Source organism: Thalia democratica, chromosome 5 (genome assembly GCF_965202585.1).
Source record: "Thalia democratica chromosome 5, ktThaDemo2.hap1.1, whole genome shotgun sequence".
In the NCBI taxonomy this organism is placed as follows: Eukaryota; Metazoa; Chordata; class Thaliacea; order Salpida; family Salpidae; genus Thalia; species Thalia democratica.
The window spans coordinates 7,194,548-7,221,727 of record NC_139169.1 but is presented as its reverse complement, the minus strand read 5'-3'; the positions used below and the strand labels follow the sequence as shown (position 1 = coordinate 7,221,727).

The 27,180-nt window shown below is 25.6% G+C and overlaps 1 protein-coding gene across 1 annotated transcript in view; it reads right to left on the bottom strand.

Annotated features, from left to right (window-relative positions):
• Window positions 1-1,557: 1,557 nt before the first annotated feature.
• Window positions 1,558-27,180, bottom strand: part of LOC145835480 (uncharacterized) — a 33,328-nt gene continuing 7,705 nt past the window's right edge. The window contains exons 7-40 of the mRNA XM_082943092.1: window positions 26,806-26,979; window positions 26,352-26,447; window positions 26,098-26,154; window positions 25,899-25,942; window positions 25,724-25,767; window positions 23,757-24,031; window positions 23,229-23,478; window positions 22,692-22,881; window positions 22,114-22,331; window positions 21,395-21,476; window positions 21,192-21,254; window positions 20,274-20,368; window positions 19,595-19,635; window positions 18,953-19,057; window positions 13,563-13,682; window positions 13,257-13,316; window positions 12,823-12,912; window positions 12,511-12,634; window positions 12,174-12,349; window positions 11,518-11,701; window positions 11,008-11,165; window positions 8,106-8,329; window positions 7,761-7,825; window positions 7,427-7,494; window positions 6,650-6,787; window positions 5,008-5,551; window positions 4,741-4,794; window positions 4,463-4,531; window positions 3,958-4,044; window positions 3,565-3,661; window positions 3,074-3,176; window positions 2,613-2,801; window positions 2,158-2,284; window positions 1,558-1,922 (exon numbers count right to left, since the gene is read on the bottom strand). Of these exons, the coding sequence (XP_082799218.1) occupies window positions 1,773-1,922; window positions 2,158-2,284; window positions 2,613-2,801; window positions 3,074-3,176; window positions 3,565-3,661; window positions 3,958-4,044; window positions 4,463-4,531; window positions 4,741-4,794; window positions 5,008-5,551; window positions 6,650-6,787; window positions 7,427-7,494; window positions 7,761-7,825; window positions 8,106-8,329; window positions 11,008-11,165; window positions 11,518-11,701; window positions 12,174-12,349; window positions 12,511-12,634; window positions 12,823-12,912; window positions 13,257-13,316; window positions 13,563-13,682; window positions 18,953-19,057; window positions 19,595-19,635; window positions 20,274-20,368; window positions 21,192-21,254; window positions 21,395-21,476; window positions 22,114-22,331; window positions 22,692-22,881; window positions 23,229-23,478; window positions 23,757-24,031; window positions 25,724-25,767; window positions 25,899-25,942; window positions 26,098-26,154; window positions 26,352-26,447; window positions 26,806-26,979 (4,561 nt within the window). The 3' untranslated portion in view covers window positions 1,558-1,772. The remainder of the gene's footprint in view (window positions 1,923-2,157; window positions 2,285-2,612; window positions 2,802-3,073; window positions 3,177-3,564; window positions 3,662-3,957; window positions 4,045-4,462; window positions 4,532-4,740; window positions 4,795-5,007; window positions 5,552-6,649; window positions 6,788-7,426; window positions 7,495-7,760; window positions 7,826-8,105; window positions 8,330-11,007; window positions 11,166-11,517; window positions 11,702-12,173; window positions 12,350-12,510; window positions 12,635-12,822; window positions 12,913-13,256; window positions 13,317-13,562; window positions 13,683-18,952; window positions 19,058-19,594; window positions 19,636-20,273; window positions 20,369-21,191; window positions 21,255-21,394; window positions 21,477-22,113; window positions 22,332-22,691; window positions 22,882-23,228; window positions 23,479-23,756; window positions 24,032-25,723; window positions 25,768-25,898; window positions 25,943-26,097; window positions 26,155-26,351; window positions 26,448-26,805; window positions 26,980-27,180) is intronic.

The window sequence follows — 27,180 nt, the reverse complement described above, 5'->3', positions numbered from 1 at the left end:
ATTCTGAAAACTTTTTCAATAATAGATACCAAATATTTTTGATTAAAGACTACACCAAAAGCAAACTCGTTTTTCTACCAAATAATAATCCTAGCGTATTTAAGGTCCTGATATATTTATAACGATGTAGTTTTAGTTTTGTTACTATTCTAAATAGTAGAGGGACACTCTGTTATTTTAAAAAGGCTTAAAGGTTAAACATTTATCCAAAAATGGTTCATCTTGCTAATGATAATATGTTATAAGATACTACATAGAAAACTTAAAACTTATTTTTAATGATAATCTAAATAACTTAAAGCGTTTCTTATTTAATAAAGTTTTAATTCATATTTCAAATAGAGGCTTTAATAGCAAAACGATTGAATTTTAAAAGTTTTTTTTGTTACTAACTTATGTACTGTTTAATACTCCTTAGTTTAATTTGATAATTTTATTTAGACAAGGGTTTCCCAAACTTTTTTCTAAATGGCTCCCCTTTAAAAAAATAAAAAAGCTATGGCCCTCTCTAACAAGACTACTCAACAAACTAAATTCATTAAAAAACACCTAAGACCTGTTTTTTTGCCCTTCATCTGCAACTGAGGAATATCTAGTGTAAGTTTGAAATTAAGACCTCATGCCCCCACTGGCCCCTTGCCCCCTGAGTATCTATCATGGCCCCCAAGGGCTCACTTAGCCCACTTTGAAAAACTTTGGTTTAGCATAGAAATGTTTAAAAAACTCAAATTTTTATTGATTAAAAGCAACAAAAACTATTAATATTTACGAAAGCGTATCTGAAAATTAGTATTAAATGTTTCTGCTTATAAGTCCATTATTTAAAAAAGAAAATAATAATGACTATTGTATATTACTAAATTTATTTATACAATAAAAAAAAACAGATCATAATTTTTTGAAACAAAACTTAAAACTAAATTTGAAAAGATCGCATAATATATTTTCAAGAACATTGTTATATTATTAATAAAACCAAAAAAAAAAAAGTTTTAGCAACAATTAACTTATTTTAAAATATAAAACAATTATATTTGCATATAATAAATACATCTTAATACACTTGCTACATTATTAATCCAACAATTTAAAACTTAAAAAGCAAATGTATAGTTGCAAATCAACTTTTAAAATTTCGAACTCAATTAACAAATAAAAATAATAAATTAAGTCTAGACAGAAATAATTTAAATTATCTACTCTAAACAAAAAAGTGAAGAAATTTACCTAAAAGCTCCTATATGTATATATATATACAATAGAGTTAGTTGTGAAAATATAAAAATAAAACTAATTCAAAAACTGCAACAGCTTTACAGTCGAAAGGTTATTCCGTAAATAAAAACCAAATTCTGTACAACATTTCGAAAATACTTCAGCGAAAACCAGCTAGAAAATATCAAACATAAGTATAAATGACCTAAAAATTGTGTTAATGAGAATATTTTTTCATAGAAAAAATACATTTAATATCCGAGATATAAAAGTTTAAATAATGTTTTATTGATACTAAAGCACCAAAAATTTTTAAGCTTTTAAAACAGATTTAGTCTCGGATTCTAAAACAAAAAAGGTCAAAAACGTGTTATTTATTATGAAGGAACAGGTATTAATTCATCTATGACGTCATAGAATCAACTAGACAAATGACTGTGATGTCATTAGAACTCAAAGTGACCTTACAATCATTCAACGACGAAACATTCATGAATATCATTTATGACGTCACAATTATAACTATAAAAACTAATAATTTCATTTATGACGTCACACTAGTGATTCTTGCACTCGTACCTGCTTCCCTGGTTGCGCATGTACTTTTCAATGTAGAGCGACGCTTTCTCCCTGATATTTTCGCTGAACCTGAGTTGCTTCGGAGAATCGATGCATTTCAGTTGCTTCAATGTAATGTTGTCCGTGAACTGAAAAAAATTATTAATATTAATATTATATATATATATTTGATGCATTTCAGTTGTTTCAGTGTTATGTTGTCCGTAAAATGAAAATAATAACACATTAATAATTAATATTATTAAAAAAATAATGAATCGATGTATTATTATTTTCTTATTAAACTACTAACTTTTTAAGCCAGGAATGTTAAACCTTTACTAATTAAATTTACAGATATTATAAATAAATATGAATACAAACTTTTTTAGCGAGAAACTTGAAATCTTTACTGCTGGTAATTCTTCCAATTTTAGCATTTTTCTTGAAATAAGGACTGAGTTCTTGTTTGATGAATTTACTCAAGTCTTGTTTCCATACTGCCATTGCTCTGTTATTTGTTTGAATGTGTTACAAAAAGAACTTAATAACATTTAAGAAATTTTCAATAAGAAAGTTAATTTTGTGCAATTTTTTAAACACATATAAAACTGTTTAAGTTACAACACATTTGTGCTTACAAGTTATTTTTTAAATAAATATACTTCCAACAGCTTAAAAACATAAAAAATATTATAGTTGAAAATATTTTTACATTTCATGATAAAAAGCAGGCTAACAATATCTTAATTTTTTATTAACTAAACAGAAATAAATATAAACATTAATAAAAGTAACTTAAACATAAATACCTTAGAAAAAAACTAAAACAAACAAACTTGCACTTGACGGGAGCTTCCAGCGATGTTTCAGTTTTGACGGAAGCCACTTTCGTCGTCACCACATTTTTCCCGCCAATTTTCGAACTTCTTGATGAGTTGGTTGAACTCTTCACAATGTTGCTCGTTGATTTGTTGTCTCTTTGTAGCAAGTGGGGCTCCTTCACCGGTGGAACCCACTGCGTTGTTCTGTTGAATGTTTGGGGATTTTTATTTAGTTTTAATTTAACTTTAAAAAGAATGTTGTTTGAAAACTTATTTTAATTCTTTGAAACTTTTTAACAAAATATTTAGTAAATTCAGTTGAAAAAACTTAAATGTTTTTTTTAAGTTTCTTAAAAGTCATACATTAAAAAAACGAATACATACAGTTTTTATTTGTGTTTAAAAGTAAAAAACGCGTAAATAGCTACTTAGTTCGATCTACATAATATCATAAAAACTATATCTTAAATACCAACCTATCAATAGTGTGGTAGTAATAAACAAATCCGTCTTCATCCTTAGCGTGGCACCAATTTGGTAAGAGTGGTAAATCTGTCACCTCTTTGGCTGGATATTCATCTGTAAATTAATATTAAATGGTTAACTAAAGTTTATATTTGTTTTGGTAAGAGTGGCAAGTCTGTCACCTCTTTGGCTGGATACTCATCTGAAAATATACAATGTAATGAAAAATATTATACTGATAATCTATTCTTAACACAATAATTTGGTAAGAGTGATAAGTCTGTAACTTCTTTAGTTGGATATTTATCTGAAAGTTGATATTTTCATACTAAATCATAATTAATTTGGTAAAACATTAAATATTTAATAAACAGATACTTTCACTCTTTATATTCATCATATTTGTTTTTTCATACTAGTACCAGATTCAATTTATTTTTATTTATTCGATAAATTACTTTATTTAATATATTTTTATTATATATATTTTAATATACATTACCTTCACTACTAGAGTCAGATTCATTATCTTCTTCTTTATCCGGTTGCTCGATGTTCGGTTGATCGAGGAGCCAGTTGTTTATGCGGCTGTGTGTGACCTGGTAGGAAATTGAAAATTTATATTGATAAATAATAAGTACACTGATCTTAACTAAACATACTTGTACTAATATGTTATTTGTTTGGGAAGTAAAGTGAATAAAACTTTCAAGTATGTGACATGTAAAAAAAAAGTAATAAAAGTTAGGTGAAGAAGTCAGAAATATTTTCACCAATAAGCAAAACTGCTTTTTTCAACAGTAAAAAATATTCGTTGATGTGTTTTCAAATAAAAATATAGTTTAAAAATATGTATAAATGTTTGTTTGTTCAAACGTATATTTAAATTTCAAACCTTGTTGTGATCTTCGCCACATGGTAATCCGTCCTTGTTAGTTGTTAGTTTGTTTCCTTGCTTTGTTACTTCGTTCAATTTGCGAAGCTGGAATAACATAAACTAAAAAAACTGTTTGTGTAACTTAATTGATAGTCAGACAACAAAAACACTAAGAAAAGGAATATTCGAAATTTATTATGATATGAATTTATTTATCTATAAAATCTATTGTGTAGAGTATAATTTGTTTCAGAAATTGAGAAATTGAGAAATAATTTTCAGGTTTTATGTTTTCTTAACGTACTTCAAAAATTTTAAAAAAATTCTGAAATACAAAAGGATTTGTGATTGATTTAGTGTTGAAATACTAAAATGATTATTTACTTGGTTGTTATGATTTCCCTGGAGTTTTTTTACTCAGATATTTTATTATCTAATACTACACTCACTTGTAATAACTGATCTGGAGTTATTTTCATTTAGTTATTTTTATTTTGATATTAATTTACTGTTTTGTACTTACTTGTAATAACTGTTCTGGAGTAATTGAAACTTGGAAATTTTGACCATCAGGACCCAAGACCGTGAAACTCTGAAAAACAAAACATTTAAAATAAATTATTTACCAATAATAATACAATTCAAAACAATGAAATCCAAAGAATAAAAGTATTTGTTCAACAAACTAATTTAGCATATTATTACAATAGTAGTGTGATTAAATTTATTTTTATACTGCAAAAAGTTATCATCTGTATTAAAAAGTCCTTGAAATATTTGAATAATAATTAAATATCAAACCTTTTTATCTTCAATTTTAGCAGTTCCAACAACTGGGATGGGATTTCCCGTTGGCTGTAAAAAATATAAAATCTTAAATAATGTTTAAATTAAACTCAAGTTTTTAAAATATTTTTTTTTCAATTACATGTAGAAAATTGTAAGTGCTTAATACTAATGTTTTAACTGGAAAGATAAGTGTGAAGATTAACACTATATTTTATTATGTTATATAAGTTACTTAAGAAATATTATTAGAAGATAAATATAAAAATACTAAAAACTAACCAATGGTGGTGGCTGGTTGATGTTTTGCTGGGGAATTCCCTGCTGATGAGGCGGAAGTTGCGGCGGAGGGAAGTTCCCTTGTTGGTGGGGAAACACCCCACCTTGCGGAGGTTGCGTGGCAACAAAGTTGGGAGGAGGGTACATGGTGAACGGGTAGTAACCGTTGCTAGGTGGCACGAACCCGGGGGGAATTCCCACCGGAAAGTTGTTGGGGATGAAGTTTGGCGGGGGCTGGGTCATCTGGTTACCAGGCAACGATTGATTGCTAGGCAAGTTGGTGCTTACGGGTAGTGATTGGTTGCTAGGTAAGTTGGTGTTGCCAGGGAGATTCTGGTTGCCAGGGAGGTCCAACGGCTTGCTGGGGTCGTAAGGCTCGTCGCCGTAGTCGAAGAAGCTCGGGTCGTTGTTTTGGCGGGAAATTTCGTTTTGGCGGGAAATTTCTGAATTTTGGCGGGAAATACTTTCTTTTATGCTTCGGTTCTGCATGGACTTCTTGATGTTGTTGACGATTTCATTGACCAACTTGCTGCTTCCAAATTTCTTGCTGTTGAGAGAGTTAAATTATTTTAATTATTTGTTAAAATAAATTAGAGTGATAAACTTCTTATATTATTTGCAATAAGTTGTAACTTTATATATTAACAATTTAATTTAGTAATTTTAATCCTTGTAATGGTCATTTTAAGCCGTCTTTGCCATTTAAACCTGACTGAATTCAATTTAGTTTTATATTTTCTAAGCTCATTTGTCAGGCTTATAAAAAATTTATGCTTATATTTGCCACTTAACTCAGTAAACGCATTAAACTTATATTTACATATTCTTATAACAAAAATTAGTGGAAAAATTAAGTCAGCGTATTTCTTAAAACGAACAAAAACTAGTGAAAAAATTTTTAATGTTCAAAAAAAATTTAGAAACCCTGAGTTGTCGATAGGATCTAAAGATCCTTAAGGTACCCAAAAAAAAGTATTAACTAAAATGTAGATCAAAAAGTTTAAAAATTTAAAGATATAATAATATTACAAAGTTATAATGCAAAAACAGTCAAATGTAGACATACTTTTTTTTACTGAAAATTACCGTATGTACTTTGAACATACAAAACACAAAATAATCCTCAAAACTTTGGCATTCATTTTATAATTTTAATCACAACAATAATTGATATATTGTAGTTTTTGTTATAAGAAACTGTAGTTTTTCTTTAAGTTTAATCAACTAGTTAATGAACTATTTTCAAGTTATTTAAGTTTGTTTGTATATGAAAGTTAATGATGTTTGTTCTTTAAGCTTAAATGCAAATTTTTGAGCGGCAAAAACAAAAATTGTATTACAAACAAAAACAAATATTTACAACTATAATAAAATTTAGATAAATTTATGTTCAATGTTACCCATCTACTAGCTGTTAAAAGCACAAATAAAAACTTAACTTATTTTACTTTACTATTACTATCTACATATCAATATTTGTTTTAATTTTAGATGTTTCTAAATATACATTTCTTTAAATTTTACAATATTGCCAATTTTTATAAAAATTTTTCAACGATTTTTAGCGATACCATGTATTTTGATTTTAACCAAAATAATATATGATGAGTAAAATTTGTATTTTTCAAATGAAACAACAACAAACTTTTCATTTATTTTCTCTGCAGATTTTTCATCTTTTTTATCTTTCTTTTTGTTTTTCTTCTTATCAACTGGTTTTTTAACTTCTTCTTTCTTAACTTTAACTTCCATTTGAATTGGGCTTCTTGGTTTCTTTGGAATTCTGTGAACAATTAATATTTTATTTTTATCACATTTTTAAATAACATTTAAACAGATGCAAATTGAAATCAACTTTATAAACACTTAAAACTGGATCAAAATATTTTTCTCGAATTTAAAAGTGTGAAATTGCTAATTTTACTGGGAAAACAATCAGAATTGTTTACTCGGTTTGATAAAAATGCTATTTTACCAATTTTTAAAATCTATAAATTTATTTATTCTGTTTTGAAATTAAGTTTCTTTCAAATTTGGCTTTTATACTTTTTGATTGCCTATGTGAAAAAAAAATTGTATTAAACTATTAATGATAAAAGAAGCATTAAACTAAAGTTTAAACTTGGAAATTGTAATCTATTATAATCTAATTCAATTTTTTTCGAACTTTAATAAATACTGTTTGTTGAAATAAAACTGTTCTAAACTAAATCTAAAAATTAAAATAATAAAGCTTCATTTTTTTAATTATACTTTTTTAAAGATGTGTAAATAAAATAACACATAATCATCATTATAAGTTATAATACAAAATTATACATATATACTAAATCTTCATACATAAGGCTCTAAATGGCTTTAATAGTTCTAAAGTTTAGCAAATTTTATAAAAGTCTTTTAACTACTTAAAATCAAAACCAACTTGTAAATTTCTTTCAAATTGTTCCATTTTTCAATCAACTCCTTTAGTTCCGCTTGTAATTCATTGGCCTGTAAAATCATTTTTAATTTAAAACACTATATTTTAAAAAAATTAGGCTCTTTCAACTCTGTTTGAAATTCAATGGCCTGTAAATAATACATTAACGAAAGTGATTAGTACCATTTTTGAAAACTAAAATTAAGTTTTATATGCTTTAAATCTACTCCCTTAAATCTATTTTATATAAATATTGCAATGAAAAAGTAAGTTAAAATATGCTTTTAACATTTTACTGTAGATAGTTCACAGGCTAGTAAATACTTTTTATATTTACCTCTGCATTTTTAGTAGCTGTTTTTTCTTCAGTGCTATTTTCTTGTTTGATATCTTCTTTTTTGACTGTTTAAAATATTCACAAGATAGTTAATAAAAATTGTTATTCAATAGCTTTAACTGTTAACAAAAAAAAATAAACTTATAAAAGTTACATAAACAAGCAAATACAAACTAAGACTTTTATAGTTAAACTTTCACGATAACCTGAAAAATCTTCAAATTAAATTTAACATTATAACATTTTTTATCTTAATAGCTGCTTTAGTTTTTTGTAATACAACCTTAAACAATTTATTGTATTCTAAGCATTTTAATTTGTTTTAGATTAAATAAAATCACAAACCTTCATTTTTAACGAGCCATCTCTGAGCAACTTGCAACAAATTTGAGTCGTTCTTGATGACTGGGTTCTTGGTTGTTATGGGTAACATGAACAAGACCCTCACCAGTGACAACTTGATTTCATGGTTGCTAGGTTGCTCGTTGTTAGGGGGGTTTGTTGTGCTGCTAGGCAAATCCACCATCCAGGTCCATAATAATGTTAACCCGTAGGAACGCATGAACTTGCTGTGGAAAAAATATATTTATTTATTATTCGAATTTATTGAGGATAAACAGTTAAATAGAGTCTATTTTTGTAAAATTATCTAAATATAATGTTGAAACTAGTATTAACTGAAACTACAATTTATTCAATCTCGTTTTTTTTATTTTTAACTAATGTGAAATGGTTTGTTTTAAATAAAACACATATACACTTTCATTGAATATAAAAAATAAAACAGATATTAAATAATGGAAACTAATAATATGTATACATCATTAGAAGTTTACTATAGTATTTTTACTACATACTTAATGCAGTTTCAAATTGGCATAACAGATGCTTATGAGGAAAACAATTGGCAATTTGGTATAAAATTGTATTATTTTATATATATTATCTTTAAGTAGCTATTTGTGGTAGTTTAGTGAATAAAACCAAACATTACACCAACCTAAGAAATAATGTTTGCTTTGAGGTTTAACTAAAAAAGTTAATTAAACATAACAAATTATAAACCACTTCAAACAAACTCAATACATATCCAATAACATTTTCATTACATACTTGATGTTGCATTAACTATTTTTTACTTCATTATTTATGTAGTGTCAATTTCTTTAAAGAATATGTTTTAATTAAAATTTACTTTATTTTTTCACTTTTATTTTCAAGTAGTTTTATCTAATTTATTTTGCCACATAATCAATATAGTTTTTATTTTTCTTACAAAATATCCTAATTTAAACTTATTTTCTAATATTTAAGAACATACTTGATGTAATTTTAACCATTTGATCTTTTTTATTACATTTATAACATAAATTATACTACTTGCTTTTAACGTAGAAATAAAACAAATTAAAACCTCCTTTTAAGATTTATTACCATATACTTATTAAGTTTAGTTTTAAATGGCGTAGTTACTTGTTTTATATTTTAGACTACCATTTATTAATGTAGTGTAAAATTAGGGTCATACATTGAAATACAGTTTAATGGTATAGTACTTTTTAGTACATTTTTAAAATGTAGTTATAAATTTAGTTTAACCACCATTTATTAATGTAGTGTAAAAATAGGGTCAAACATAGCATACATTAAAATATGATTTAAAGACCTAGTATTATTTAATACATTTTTTAAATGTAGTTTTAAATTTGGGTTGAACTGACCGACAGTTACGAAGTGTCAAAATTAGAGTCATACATAACATAAATTAAAAATACTTACAAATTAAAGATACACTTTTTTATTTAACTACATTTTTAAAACGTAGATATATTTAGGGATGACATTTTCTTTTTAACCACATTTTTTAAATGTAGTTTTAAATTTGGGTTGGACTGACTGACAGTTACGAAGAAGGCAGTTTGGGTTATTTTTATAATTTGGTATTTATATTTATACATTTATTTTAAGTATTAGTTTGTGGTAATATTAGGTGTAAAACAAACACTTGAAGTGTTGCTTGTTATAGAGGTAATTTCTTAGTAAAAACGGTTTTGGTTTTAACTTGACAATTAAAATGAATTTAACTTTTTATAACTAAATTATGTTTTTCGTGGAATAATATAACAAAATGAAAGAGACTTATAAAAAAAATTAAACCTAAATTGGTGTTAAAAATTGACATGATTAATGACGTGTTTAAAGAGTGATTAAATTGTAATAAAGCAATATTGTATTAATAATTACTTTTAAATATTTTAATATAACTCCTAAACTTTTTGTTAACTTAAATAAATATGTTTGTAAATTAATAATTATTTTGTAAATCTAAGTTAGTGAAATAAAGTTAAAACTCAATTCAATGTGACTAAAATAAAAACCAATCATAAAATATGATTGTTATTTTATTACAATGTCCACTTATAACTATTTTGTATGTAAAGTTAGTATTTCAACCTTTTAATTGTTATAACATTTTTTTACTATTTTTCAATGTACTACATTCTTGATGAATTGTAAAATTTGGCATTACGGATTTACTAAGATTTAAGATTGAAACTTAAAATTTACATAAAAGTCTGTAACATTGTGAATTAACTTTGTGTTGAGTTTGTGGTTAACTTAAGTGCACAACAAACAAAAATATATTTGTTAAGTTGTTTGCCTACAAGGTACAAACAGTAATTGTCAAATAATTATGTGTATTTTCATGAAAATGTCATCTATTTTTTGTGCTATAATATATTTTTGTAAATTTTATTAAAAACAGCAATTTAATTTTGTTGTTACTTTATTAGTTAATTTGTTTGCTTAAAATGTAATCTGTTAAACAATTTTAATCAAAAATATAACATCAATGTAATTTCCACTTAATAATTATTACTACAAGTATTCATAAAACATTGTTGAGATTCTCTAACTGTTATTTTTGTTTCTTCTTGTAAATACCAATTTACAATCAAAGTATATCATGTAACATAGTAATACAAATTCTAATATTAACTAAACTATCATGAAAGATAAAAGTATAAATCAAATAAAACTAAAACTAAAGATAACAAACAAGAACTTATACGCACCTAGTGGCGATTATTTTTAACAAAAAAAATTTTCTAAGTTATTTTAACTTTATTATGATAAAACATTCCTACTTAATCATTTGTTTAAGAGTTAATGCTAAAATATCAGTTAAGTTTTAATACTTAGCAACATTTACGCAGAATACTTTATAGAAACTAATTAAACGAACCGTAAAAGATCAGTTTCGTTCTTGATACTGAGCAGCATTTTAAGGCACGTGATTTTATCTTGTTCGTTGTTGATTCTTGCCATGTACCTCGCCAATTTGTCCACATCATTAGAAGTTTTTAATCCGTGATTTTCAAGTTTCTTCAGGTCTCTGCGCATCTGTTTTAATATTAAACTCTGAAAATATATATGTTAAATTGGTTTTTGTTGGTAAGTTGGTGCTTTATAAACTTTAATAAATAAATTATAAAAAAGTATTTTTGTAGATCATGGTTCTCTAGTTCAATTACTTCTTATTTTTAAGTATGTGATTGAATTGTAGTGACAAATTAAAATAAATAAAATTAATTTATTATGTAACATAACTTTAAGACTAACCTAATTTTTAAACCTCAGTATTTTTAAGAATTAAGAAAAAAAAAATTTAAATTAAAAAAAAAATCTTATTTTACTGAAAACTATTATTCAATATATCACAAATACTCTTTTTCATTATCAGAAAAAATCAAACCTTGTCGTCTTTGAACAGCGGAACTGTTACTTCCTCCTTCTTAAGTGTCGCGTCATCGTCAGTGGCAATTATGACGTCATTATTGACTTCTGAAGGCACTGTTACGTCATCATCTTCATCGGGTGCTCTTCCCAGGTAACCTCTGCATTTGGCCGTTCCACAGTAACATTTTTGCGCTTCTTTGCTGTGTATTTGAAAAAAATCAACTTTTTGTTTTATTTTCTTCTTTTTAGTTTATTTAATCACTATTTTATGTTTTTTATTATCCCGTCTCACTTAGGACTATTTGAGTTACAATATAACTGATTCACTTCAATGTTTAACATTAAATCAATTTTCAACTAAAACTTAATTCATTTACAGACTTTTTTTTACAGACTGATACAGTTTATAGGCTTTCATATTAAACATAAACAAGACATCTGTGTAAATACATAAAAAACAAATCAGAATCTGACATACTTTTGGGTGAGAAATTACATAATACATAAACCATAAGTATTAAACAATATATATATATACGAGCAACCTTTAACAATTACAAACATATACATATATATATATATATATATATATATATATATATATATATATATATAAATTAAATAGGACAAGATTCAAAATTACCACAATTAGCATAATTAAATCAAACAAACCCGTATCTGACATATTGGTAGTCAAATGTAATCTCTTCATTTTTTTTCAACGGCCGTAAAGTGTAGAAACCCACCCGGATGTTTCCGTTCACAGTCCATTTTTGCGTCTCGCAGTTCGGATCACAAGAATGGTTGATGTAACGCGAGTTGTTACCTTTGAACTTGGCGTCTATTACCTTTTGAAACAAATTAGTTATAAAAACTCTAATAAAATTAAAAATCAATTCTGAAGAAAACAGTTTTTGGTTATCTGGTTGAAAAGATTTAGCTTGTTTTTTAATTAAAACTAATTAGAAGGTACATATAAATTATATTATAAAAAAAACACAAAACAAACATTATCTTGGCTCAACGCCATGAAGTAGAAGTGTTGATGACCACTGGCAGAATAATTGTAACTTCTTTTCTTGAATTCTTTTGCGTCTAATACCTCACCACAGTATTCCATTATTAACTCGCCTCTGTTGAAATAATAGAATTAAAAAATCTAAAAAAATCGACTCAATGAAAGTTACTAAGCAAACTGTTTTTAAACATAAATAAATGTTATATTATACAACGTTTCTTCTTTTGTTCTTAATCTTATACAAACTATGAAAAAATATTTACTAATTTACACTTTATAGTATTAAATACTAATAATATTTACTTCTTTTTAATTTCTTCTTTAGTTCTCAGTCCCCATCCTTTCCACGGAGTTCTGAAAACTTCAGTTGGCATATATTGACGTTTTTGCAATCTGTGAATAATTATTCATGTCGTAATAAAAAAATTATAAGTAAAATAATATTTATAATTAGTTGGTATGTATTGGCGTTTTTGTAACCTTTGAATAAAATTTATAAACAATAATAAAATAATTATAATAATGTTATTAATTACTTTTCAAATATTTATACATTTGATTATATGGTATAATATTATTCAACAAAAAATTTAACTTTGCAGAAATTACGTTTTTCAATGTTAAAAATAGTTCGTTATTCTGTTACATTTCAATAGATCAGAAAAAAAAACTATTTTAAAAATATTTAAAAAATCAAAAAAAACATAACATTTTTTAAAAGAATTATTTGTACCTACCTTTTATTACAGCAGTATTCAGAAAATCCACATCTTTTAGTACACTCGATCATCATGAATCTGTTTAAAGAAAATTTTAGCTGTATAACAATAAATATTCTAGTAATTATATTTTACACCATCATTATGCTTTTTTTGATTTATTTTACAGAAAAAATTGTGTATTCTATCGTCATAGTTCTGTAAGTAAAAAAGTTTAATATCACTTGAAGAATAATTATTTATCACTGCTATTTCCAAACCTAATTTAATATACTAAACACACAAAATTGTATTTTATTTTGTATGAACTAATTATTTTCTTACCTATTTATGCATTCATCACTGCACGGTGGGGTCTGCTTAATATCGAGTTCGTAATCCAAATATTTCGTGTAACAGTCGCAATTCAGTCTCCTTATGTTCTTATGTACTCTGCAGTCAGCTCTGTAAATAACAATATTGTTTTTCTTATATTTTAATATAATTATTTTACTAAATTGTTTAACTAATTACAATATTTTGCACTGTTTTATTTCAACAGTTTGTTTATAAGTTTGTACAGATCCATTGAATGTAGAATTGTATAATGTTTGCCTGAGATATGATTATCAATAAATAACTATAATAATTTTGTGCATTCTTTCTATAGACTCGTTTTTATGTTTGTTGTAACTTAAAATAACTAGTAAATATTAGCTACTGTTACATTTGTGTATTTCTAAAAGAAGTCCTCTTTATGTTTACAAACTAAAATTGTTTAGCTAAGATCAGGGTTCGTGCGCGAATTTTTTTTCATTTAGCCTGACTGGGACCAATTTAGCCTGACATTTTTTCAAAGTAAGGAAAATCCCCTTTAGAAGTCATTTTAGATGTTGAGGGGTCTTAATTAGTACTATTGTAGTCTCCGACTTCAACTAGCTTTATCTCAAAAACATTTTGAGCTTTAAAAATCTGCAGAAAGCAACTCATAGCTTAGTTACAACTCAATAAAATAAGACTATATTGTGAAAAAGTAGATTGACCCCCCCCCCCCCCTTTGCCCTTAACATAACAAATTCAGTGATAAGTTTTAAAATAAGTGTTATATCTATTACTAGTGGAAAAATTTAATATATATTACTAAACACAATTGTTTAATTTAATTAAGCACTAAGTAAAAACATTATAACCAGAAGATTTATATTAAAACGACGTTCATTGTCGTGTGTTATTAAAATTTAAAATAAAACGCTTACGAGTATTGAAATTCAAACAAACAGCTAAATTGTTGAACTAAACTCTAATGTTTAAACTGTATTTTCTTTATAAATTTTCATAATTATGACGTATATAATCTACTCAAAACAAAATAATGAAGATTCTTAAAAAAATTTAAGAGATTCAACAAAAGGTTTTAAGCATTTATTTTTACAAATACTGACTGATTGTGTCTTTAATAACTTAATCATTATTTAGGAATAAATTCACATCTTAATTTGATCTTAAAAAGATTTCTTCATTCTTACAATCAAAACTTTTGAAGCATTTGAACTGAGAAAAACTGAGATTCTCAAATTTTTAAATAAAAAAACTGATTTAGCCTGACGTTTTTCAACATTTTTCAAAAAAACTGATTTAGCCTGACTTAGACTGATTTAGCCTGACGCGCACGAACCCTGTAAGGTGTGCAAAAATCACCGTATTTTTTTATTTGCTTATAAGACGTGTCTAAGGTAAAGTTAAATTGCAGTGGCTTCCTATATAAAACTGGTTTTCATTTCAATACCAGTATATAAACTGAAATATTATAAAAATATTATTAAAACAAACGTTTTCAATATTCGACTCATGAAGTCACTATAAAGTTATATCATTTAATTGAAAAGATCATCCTAATAATTGTAACTATTACAATTTAAGTTTACAATTAAAATTTATACTTGATGTAAATTAGTCATTTGAAATGACTGCAAATTATAGTGCTGTACTCTTGTGTGATCGATTGTTCAGTTTTGTACTTTAATTTATAATAATTCACTTTAACTTTATTTCTGCCAATTTACATATGACGTCACTAAAATCTTAAGAGTGCTAATTTTTGTGATAAAATTTATAAAGTATATTTCTTATCAATTTTTTTATAAGCTATCAAAAATATACATTTTAGTGGTTTACAACTGGTTACTAATCAAAGGTTGGGAAAACAATGCTGAAACATAAGATAGGTGTGCGATATAGTACTAAACGGTAATTCAAGCAATTAATTGCATTTAAAGATTATTTTACTAACAAACATCTGGTGTACAAACATCTGGAAGTTAAAACTTATTTTAATCAAAGCTGCCATATTAAATGTAAACTTCTTTAATTTCGATCATAGGTCATAAAATAGTGGATTCAATACAAAATGTAATTAAAAGTCAAGAACAGTGCTTACGTTTTTCGAAACTAACAATAAATCAAGCGTTTAAGAACTTTTGACGCATAATGAAACTAACGATTAAAAAACTACTGAGAAAGTTTTGATCAAAACCAACATTGTGGGTACAAAGTAGTAGCACAGCTGCCATAAAAGAAATTTATGTAATTCTAGCACTTGTAGATGCATTATTATTTTTTCACTTAGACGTATGCCTATCAGTTTCGACAAAAAATAACTTGATAAAAATTTAAAGTATAATTTTTTGACACTTAGTGAATCTTGATTTATAAAATCTTTACTTTATTTACAAACTATTAGAAGCCATTGAATTCAATGTCTATTAGGAGCCATTTAATTTAATGTTTCGAACTGTACTTATTTAAAATACAAGTTTATTGTAAACTAAAGATTAATTCATGTAGAAGTAAAATTTTAAAGTGTTGTTGTGTTAAGTAACATAAATGCTAACTTTTTGAGTATCTACATTACACATCAATATACATTCAAAAACTAAATAGTTTTGGATATACAAAGTAAACACATTAGAAGTAAATAGATATGGTACAAACATAATTTCACACAAAACACTTTTGAAAAGCTTGTTTTATAAATTATACTTCTCATGTTCAAATAGGATCTGACTATTTGAAATACGAGAGATTCTGGGAATGTAGAAAAGCATACAACCTTTCTATTGTGCATAATTAAACTTGAATGACTACTAGCCTAAACATTCTTAGGTGCTCAATTTAATTTCAATAGTTTAGCTGTTTGACAACGACTTTAAATTAGAAAAAAACACAACATGATGAACTTCACTGACACATTTACAACAACATTTAAACAATTTTGAAACATTTTTCACTGGTTTTGTACATATGACGTCAATAGACTATTCTGAAACTATAACTTACGATTTTAAATTTATAAATTACTTACTTTATATCGACAGCGTTTTCGATATAGTTATCGTCAACTGTGTTTAAAATTCAGAGAGTTAACTTATTTTAATACCACTGATAACAAGCAAGAACAAGATTCAACAAGAAAAATACATCCTAGCTGATAGAAATCATGGCAAACCGAATGACTGCTCATTACTATATATTGTGATTAATTATGTAAACTACCCAACCTAAATATCATAACTTACTTTAACAAGACACTAATGCTTATCCATGTTTTTTGTTTAATTTAATTTTGTATCTTAGTTTTACTTCTCTGTTTTTATTTTGTGTGTCTGATGAGCTTTTTTTCAACGTAAAGGCGTTACAAAAATGAAGTAAAACAAAAAACTAGAGTGAATAGCTGCTCTAGTTATAATTCTAAGGTCAAACGAAAAAGTTTACTTCGACCTTATACCGAGTAATGTTTCAGTGTATAGGCCGTTTTTCTACGACTTCAAAATATCCATGTACTTTCAGTTTCAAGTAGCTGTTCATATAATTACTTAACTCTATATATAAACATTATTAAATTAAATATAAACGGTTTTTTATACATGACGTCACTAGTCGCTTCTAAATCTAAAATTCATCAGTTTTAATTTTTACTTACAATTTCAATATTTTGTATCCTACCACAATTAAAATTTATTTTTCAACAATCGATTTATCCATTCAAATCAACAAACTACGTTTCTAAAGATATACTCTAATTTAAAAACTGTCTAAAACTTTCATTCTGTTATAATCCACATATCAACAAATTCATTGACGAAATTCTAAATTAGGACAATTGAAGTTCATTGAAGTCAAGAAATGCTGAGCAATCACAGACAACAGAAAGTTTTCTTAAAAAAGGTTTATATTATTAACATGCTAAAAAATTGATACGCGTCACCAAATTGATAATAACTTTTTGAAAACATAGTCTAAATAAAAACCACAGTAACTCTACAATGATATTCTGATAACTGTCAGTTTTAGAACAGTTAGTTGTACAGAACTAATTTATTAGTTTAGTACAAGGTTTAATAACCAATTAAAAATTACTGAAAAATTCTATTTACTGTATGTAACCCACACCTTAAAGTTTTCAAGACAAAGGTTGGACAATTTTAATTAGCTTACAATGACTTTTAATAAACGAAACATCCAAGACCTTTTCTGGAGTAAACATGTACAATATTAAGAGTAGATATACGCAGAATGTCAAAAAAACTTCACTGAGCATTTCAGAAAGTAAATTTATAAAACCTTGCTTTGTTCTTATTAAAACTTTGTTTGGTTTAATTAGTCATTTAGTGTCACACTTAAAACAATCGTAATTGTTCCGTTTAATTTTGAACATGCCATATATTTTCACTTTTGACCTATGGTTAAGCTGTACTCTTACAATGATTTTCTCAAACTCTTGATTTCGTGAAAGGTAAAAAGTCGTATAAGGTTTAGTTTGAACGACAATAGTCAACGGAAACTTGAATGTTCGAACAAAACAACTAATTAGAATTAACGATCATTTGTAGAACAAATACTTGACTTGTGATTGTAAGCCTGTTACTCAACTTAGCTAAAAGATATTTGCTAAAAAGTAACGACAATTCGAAAAATTAACAATTGACGAATATTTCAATCTTGATTGGAGAAGCTCAACTTATCTACCGGACTTTTAACGATCCGTAATAGTTAAACTTTTAATAAAATATGCATTAAGAGAACCTGTATATTAAACAGTCTGTAATTCATTGGACTAGAACACTAGAAATAACTTTTCATTTCTTTAAAATAAATCATACCGAAAGTTAAATTATCACAACATAAAAAATTAGTACAATTTAAAAACAAGGTTTACTTATAACTTCATCGTCTCGTATAAGTTTTAATAACAAACTTAAAATCGCTGGTAAATTTAATTTATTGTACCAACACACTCATCAGTTGGGTTTGAACAGTTGTACAAATTCAATTGGCTATTTTACAGTAGCTTCAAATATCCGAAATTTTAAAAGAAATCATCCAGCGAATAATTCTATAAACTAATAAATGTAATTATACAAAAAAAATTTGTAAGAAAAAATCAATGACGTCAATGATTTCAGAAAGCAATTTAATCAAACCTGACTTTATACAAACTAAGTTGTTTTATTGTTAATTTATGATTTTTAAACATCATTATAAAACTAACTATCCTTAAAATCAAATACTAGAAATAAATTCTAATTTATTATGATATTTCCATTATGAAGTACATTAATATTTTTCAAAACTAAACATATTTCACTAATAACCAACACTTTTAGCTTGAATACCAAAATAATCATATTTAATAAATTACATAGTATAATATAAATTAGATATAAATAATTACTTACGCTTTTCCAACATGAACATTCTCCTCAATATATTCAAAATCTTGAGGTGGTTTCTCTAGCGGGGAATTTTCTTCGTTTTCTTTCGTATCGTCCGGAGTTGTGTCGCTACGAATATTTTATAAACTAAAAACAAACTATTAATCAGCTATTTTAAACAATCAGTATATTAAACACATTATTTTAAAAAACTTTAAAACAAATATTAAATTTCAAATATTTTCTTGTATTGATGCTGTGTCACTGTAAAATTTGTTGAATTAAATTATAAGTTTTTATTGTTTTAAAAGGAATTATAAATCGTGTGACTTTTAATCTGCATTTTTTCACAACTACTAAAATATCAAGTTTTAAATTAGGCTTGTATGAATAAAAACAGTATTTTAAAACAAAAAAACATTATAAAACAATTTATTTTTAGAAATAAAATATTAAATAAATAAAAGTTTTACTTAATTTTTTCTGTTCATACTTTTCAATTGCAATTTAATAAAACTAAAATTAAACAGTTTCAGCTTTAGTAGTGTCTTACAAAACTATCAAATTTGAAATACTGGTTATCTTATATGCACAAAAATTTTAAAACTTCAAACAATTGACTAATATACTTTTTAATAAAAAAATTTTAAAAAAATTATAACTAACTCATTTGTTTCTACTTCGCTTGTTTCGTTTGAATCATTCTTCTGCATTTATTAATAAAAATAAATTAATTAATTAAAAGGCTGTTGTAAATATCTTTTAAATAGTGCATATTATCTCTTGCAACCGAAACCGGTCGCAAACAAAATATACAATTTGCATAAATTTATTTAAATAGTGCATGTTAAAAATATATAATGAATTAAATCGAACAAATTTTATAAAAACTTGTTATCGACAAGTTTTATATGAAAAAAGAATAAAATGTTTGGTAATACAAAAAATTAACAAAAGATAAGTTTATAACTACATATTCAAACACTTTATAATGGCATAAAAAAATACTTGATAACAAAATTATATAAGAATACTTAAATATTTTATAAGTAATAAGACATTATAAAAATACATAAAGAACTTTAATTTACATTGTAGATAATTAGCTCAATGAACATTTATAATTTTTAATATTTAAGTATCTCAAGAAAAATATTACTAATTTATAATATTGAGATTATTACCACATTTACATCTTAATAATTCAAGTAGTCCAACATTGAAATAATATTTTCATAATATGATTAACACTTAAACAAATGGATTATACATAAAATAATATTTTAGGAATAAATTATTTATAGTATAGAGGTAAAATAATAACAGCTTTTAAATATATTTATACCTGGTTATTCATACTGTCCAGCATTGAGCTGATAGTTTCGTAATCGGGTAATTTTCTTTTCGGTTTTTTCGATTTAATTCTGGTTGATCGCCTCACTGGAACATTATTAACTAAACATTTTGTACAAAAGTACTTTGTTAGTATTTTCAGAGGAACTTTTAACTAAACAATAAAATAAATATGCTTTTACTGAAATATTATTAACTAAACATTTTGTACAAAAGTACTTGGTTAGTATTTTCGGAGGAATTTTATAACATTCGTACAAAAATACATACACAGTAGTGTTTTTAGTGGAACATTATTAACTAGAGTAGACTTTTGTGTACAAATGTTCTTGGTTAGTATTTTCAGAGGAACATTTAATATAATAACAAAACATGTTTTTTTGGTTTTACTGGAACATTATTAAGTAAAAGTTTGAATACAAAAGTGATTTGTTAGCAATTTTAGAAAACATTTAAAAACTTGTAGAAAAAAAGGTTTTTTAACAATTTTAAAATTAAAAAATTGTTGTGTGTTTCTTAGCAGGAACATTATTACATTGGTACTAAAAAATTTTGTTAGTAATTTTACTGTAATAATTTAAAAATTGTAGAAAAATATATGATAGAAAAATTTTTATAGTAATATTTGAACATTTGTACAAAAAAGTTACCAGTAATTCAAATGAATATTTAAGAAAAAAATTACTGTTAAAAAATAATAAAACAGTTTTAATATATATTTGCTAATGTTTTCACATGAATTTTAGAAATTTAGACAAACATGCTTAACCTTACAGTTAAAACAAAAAGATTTAAAACTTGAAAACATTTATTAGAGAGTATCATCCCGTCTATTTATCTTAAGATAGTACGTCAATATTCATTTTACTGGTTTTTAAAACGTTTGTACTACTTTTTATTATTTTATTACCTTCTTCAGATTTTTCTTCTTTTGTTTTGGCGTCTTTGCCCTTTGAACTTGCCGATTTTTTGTCTGCAAAATTACAAAATAAAATTAAAACAATCTATAATTCTACTAGAATTATATACTTAATATTAAAAATAATATCTTTTATTTACAACTTAGTTGAATGATTGATAAAGTGTCTTAAAATAGTTTAAAATATTAAATACCTTTAATATGTTTGTCGGAATCGTTATATTTCTTTTTCAATTTCTTTTGTTCATCAAATGATTTATTGTCAGTAGAAGTTGGCTGTTAAGCAAATTAATTTAAATCATATTCATATGTATGGTATAAATGTTTTTGTTTATTTAAACTTTAGAACACCAACTTTTTTGTTGGCTGTGATTAGTTAGAAGAATAAAGAAATTATATTTATTAAAAATTGTTTAAAAATGATGAACAAAGTTTAAACTTTATAGAAATTCTTTTAAAGTTGTTTATTTAAAGTTGTTACTCTCAAATATTCCTATGTAAGCATTATCAAACTTGACTAGTTTCAAAAAAAAATCATTAAATAAGACAAACACTTTAAAGTATTTAAAGAATCTTAAAGTTTTAAATCAGCAAATTAATTAATACAGTAAAATTTATTTATTTATTTACTATTTCTCAACTTTGTAAAACATTCCAATGAACTTAGAAAGACTGATACAAAAATAAATAAAAATTTAATCAGAAAATATAGTATTTTTCTAATTAACACTACTTGATCAAATGAAAATTCAAATCGTTATCATAGTAAGACAAAAGACAAAACTAATTAACAATTTACATTTAAATCATTAAAAAACATGATTACTATAAACAGCAAACTTGAAAAGTTTTTCATATTTCGAATACAAAAAAAAGCAAAAAGATTATCTACAAAATATAGAAAATAACAAACTTTCATGATATTCAGTTTATTTAGTTCGTCTTTCCTCATTGTCGATTTATTGTTCAACCTTGGGTCTACAACCCTGTTCAATCTGGGGTCCTTGTTCATGGGGTCATCTTTGTTTAATCTGGGGCCCTCATTGTTGTTTTTCAACCGGAGTTCGTTGTCAACTGATGAAACTATTTCGCTGATTGACTGCTCATCTACCTTCTTCTTACGTACTTTACCTAAAAAAATTAAATAAAATATTTAATTAAATATGTTTTATTATAATATAATATAACTAATTATTGATTGATCGTCTACTTTCTTCTCTACGAACTTTTTCTAATAAATATTATAGTGTTTAAGTAGGTATGCGATTAAATTTATTTTCGTAAAATTATATAAGCTTACTGAATAATAACACATGTAAATAGTAAGTAGCATAAATATTTCACAATAAAGTAGTTTTGTATGTTTGTGGTTTTAAAAGTTTTAATTTTTAACATTTGATTATATTTCTAAAATTATTTACAAAACCACGCAAAATAAAAACAATCTATCTTTTAAGCTTAATTTTTAATTTAAATAAATCGGAAACCAACCGATACTGGAGTACTGTTCCTTGGGTATCACGATGGGTTTCATGGGTGTATTTACTTCCCCGTTATCCGGTTGCTTAGCAACGTTCTTGTGGTCGATGGGGACGGTAATTTCAATTTCGGACCCGCCTTCCGATGGGCACGAAGATGATGAATCGTCTATCGCGGGTCTTTCCGGACTCAGGTCCGGATTCTGAAAATATTTCAATTAGTTTTTTTTATAAAATTTCTTTTATTTTTTAACACAAATATTACTGGATACATAAGTTAGTTTGAACTTAATATAAATTAATTAAATAATAAATATATTATTAGTTTTTGATATCATTTGTTATATAAACCGTTTACTTAACACTATTTTTATATCTTAACAGAATTTCTTATATAATAATCTTAACTCAATAAGTTTTTTAGATTTCGGTAATTAATTTTACCAGGTAAATTCTAATTCACTAACAATGAGAATCTCCATAGAAGTATAAAAAACAAAAGAAAATGTTATTTTACCTTAGAACATCAATAAAAATCTATTTTACTAACCACAGGACTTGGGTCTTCCGGAGGAGTTTCAACTTGGGGACTTTCCGGTTTCTGGGGTTCCTCCGGTTTCTGGGGTTCCTCTTTTTTCTTCTTCTTTACGACGAACCCGTACTTTTTCCTCACCCCCTCGGTATCTTCAATTATCTGTTCCTCTTTTAGGGGAATTTTTATTTCGTTGTTTGGGGGATTTTCTAGTACTTTTGGGGTGAGTTTTTCGGATGAGACCACAGTTGCTACTGGAGGTTGCACTCTAAAATTTTAAAATACCTTAATCAATATTATAAAACTTATTTCTATGTTTATCACACTGATTTGTTTCAAAATTAATTTATGCTTTATTTTACTTAAAAACTAATTCATTTGTTTTTAATAAAACTGTCAAAATTTATAAGGATATATTTAGTAAGCAAAATGATCTCACAAATTTATTTAAAACTCATATACAAGTTTTTTAACACCAACAATTTTCTGTTTTAATAAATTATTAGATTCATTGATGTATAAATTAATAATTTAAAAATTTCAAACTTGATAGTGGAAACGACTTTGGCCACTTGGGCAGTACTCTTCACTTGAGGGGATTTTTCCGGTGTTTTTTGCGGGAGTTCCACGAACGGGGCCTTGGGTTTTTCCGGGGAAGGGGTTTTAATTTTCTGGGTGACTGACAGATCCAGCAAGTTGCTGAACTGTTCGGGGTCCTGTGGGGGGCGGTTTTGGGGAGGGGTCATGTCGTCATGGTAATCGAGCTCGTCGTCAAGGTTGTCGTAGAGTTCCAGGTTACCAGTGGATACTTGGCGCGTTCTCTGTTTAAATTAAAAATAAATATTTTGTTATTTTACTTTGTTAACTTAGTTTATAAAACTGAGTTTTAAACAGGGTTTACCAAAATCATTTTCATAAAAACCAACTTTAAAATTTAATTAAAAATAAATCTCGCTATTAAACACCTACGTTTCACTATTTAATCATACGAGATAATTTGTTAGTTTAAACTTAAAACAAAAATTATGTTACTTACCTAGCAAAGACTTAGAAAGCAAAAACATTGGACTATACCCTAGAACGATTTTTTTTTATCATCTTAGTAAAATGAATACATCAGTAGTCAAGTATAAAATTTCTAAGAAAACTTTTTCTTTAATAACCTCTTAAATCTAAAATTAAAAAAAAACAACTTTCCAATACAACAATTTTACTTTCTTCAACTTATTTTAAAAAATAATTAGAATTAAAATTTCTAAATCATTCTAGACTTACTAAACAAAAAACAAATAACTCAAATGACTTTATAACCAAATAACCTGACAACTAATTGAAACATAATCTGAACTTTTTGTTTCTGGAGATAGAATTTTTGACACATATTCTGAACACTTTAATTTCGAAGAAATACTTTCTAAAACTAAATCAGAACTTTCTTCTACTGGAGATAACCTTCTTGAAACTGAAACTGAATTTTCTACTTGTGGAGATAAATGAACTTTTTCTATCACTTTGCGTAAATCTTCCTAAAATTTATAATGGTAATACTAGCTTGAAAGCTAGAATTACAGTAAGGCAAAACAAAAGGAAAACTTAATAAAAAAAACTATAAAACTTAAACATCTTTTAAAGTTTAAAAACAAAAGAACTGTTTTTCCTTAATTGAAGTACTTTAAAGTGATTAAATGACACTAGTTACCAATATTAGAGAAGTAGATAAAAAAAGTAATATTTTATTATTTTTCTCATAATGTTAATAGAAACTATGAAAGAATAATAAAATGTTTTTGAAAATCAATAAAATTGATAAGAATTACTTGAACTTTTTTTCAGTTGGAGGAGTTTGTTTTTAGCAATTAAAGGCTTACTTTTTATCAGACAGAACATATATGCGTATCATTTTATTTACTAATACAATCAATTAAAAGGGTCAATTGCAAACTACTTTATAAACAATAAAAAAAAATTAAACAAAAAATGCTCAAAGTAATACTAAATAGTGCTATTAAAGAGTAATTAAATATCTATGTCCACATGTATGCCTAAATTAAATAAAAGCTTGTTTATAATTGAAACTCAAGTTTAAATCCTGCTTAAAGTACTTCGTTTATTCTAATTCTTAAAATTAGAAACTTGGATCAACAAACTGTAAGAAAAAACTAACTTATAAAACTAATGACAATTTTTAGCTTTTGGATAAAACAAAAAATAGTTTATAGTGATAATCAAAAAATTTTTAAAAAAGCAAGTAAATTTTTCTTAATCGGCTGAAAAACAATGTTTCAAACAAAACAATAAGTGACACTTTTTTTTAATAAAAGCTAGAAATGAACATATATGCTATAATTAGTACAGAAAGAAAATAAACAATTCACAACATATATTTGACTCTATAAAAATAACATTATGAAAAGTAATTGTAGCAAAATTAATATATTTGCAACCTTTTATTTAAACTATTTAGTATATAGATATTAATATTAATCAAAACAACTTTTACAATAAAATTTTACCTTTTCTTTTGGTCTTGAGTCCCTGCTTCTTTTTCTATGGCGCTCTAGAAAGTTAAAAATAAATTAATAAAAGTCTGTGACCAATTTTTTTTAATTTACAATATAATACAAAAGTACATATGTTTAATAAGAAAACTAAGTTAAGCTATCATTTTTACTTCAATAATATAATTACCTTTTTTGTCGTCTGGAGATTTCGACCTTCTCGATTTCGAATGGCTGAAATAATTATTAAAATTAATTGTGAATATTTTATAAAATAAAATTAATTGTAAACATTTTATAAAATATACCATTTGAAAGTACTTCATATTGAATGTATATAATTTCCCAGATATATGTTTATTTTAATGAAGTATTTTACTTTAACTTACTCTTTTTTAGACTTTTTATGATCTTTTTTCTTTGAAACACTTCTACTACGACGAGACCTGAATTAAAAAAAAAAACTTTCAAGTTTGCCTCAGGTAATATTGCAAACAAAAAAATAACAAAACATTTAATACATTTCAATTTCATTTTCAGTAGAACATATTATCAATGTAAAAAGAGCGACAAACTTAAATTACATTAAACTTAAGCGAACCTAATAAAGTTAAAATAAAATTAAAACTTTAATTAATCTCACCTTTTCTTTTCATGTTTTTCAGATTGTCTTGAAATTTTCCTTTCTTCTTGCACGCTTTTTGTGTTGAGAAGATCTTCGACGAGATCTTCAGATTTTCTGTTGTGACGTCATAATATTTTTAAATATATTTAAAACTTAAGTAAACAAGCCCTTGTTGACCAAAAATACCAACTATTTGATAGTTTTAATTTTATTAGGAGTATATTGTATTTAAAGTATGCTTGTTTAGTATATTTAAATACTTTTTCGTGAAAAATACTTTACTAAACTTGTATATATGAAAAAAATTAACTTGTCAACAGCTAACAAAACAAAAAACTTCAAAAATAAATCTAAGTTAATTACAAGTTAATTAAAAAAAAAGAAAATTCTAAATTAATTCTAAACTAGGAATAAGAGATTTAAACTAAATAAAAAACAAATAACTTCAAAAATAAAAATCTAAATTAATCACTTTTCGCTGGCAACGGAAGAGTTTCTTCTCTTCCTCGGAGTCTCGGTAGTTTCCTTCTTCTTTCTCTTAGGAGAATGTCTCTTTGGAGTCTTTTCTCTCTTCTTCTCCTTCCTTCTACTCCTGGATCGGCTCCTCTTGCGATCTTTCTTCTTTGGAGGAGAAGCCGATCGTTTTCTGTGAATTAAATATTGTACTATTTTTTTTTTATACTAAAACTTTCGTGCTATAAATTGTTAAGCTTCAAAAAACCTACTAATGCTACACGTGTTTCCTGAATACTAGGGTGAAGAAAAAAAATTGAAAGTTTTACCAAAATGGGTAAATCACTTAAGTAAATTAGTCTTTTTCTATATATTAATAAGCTTCCAGTTTCAT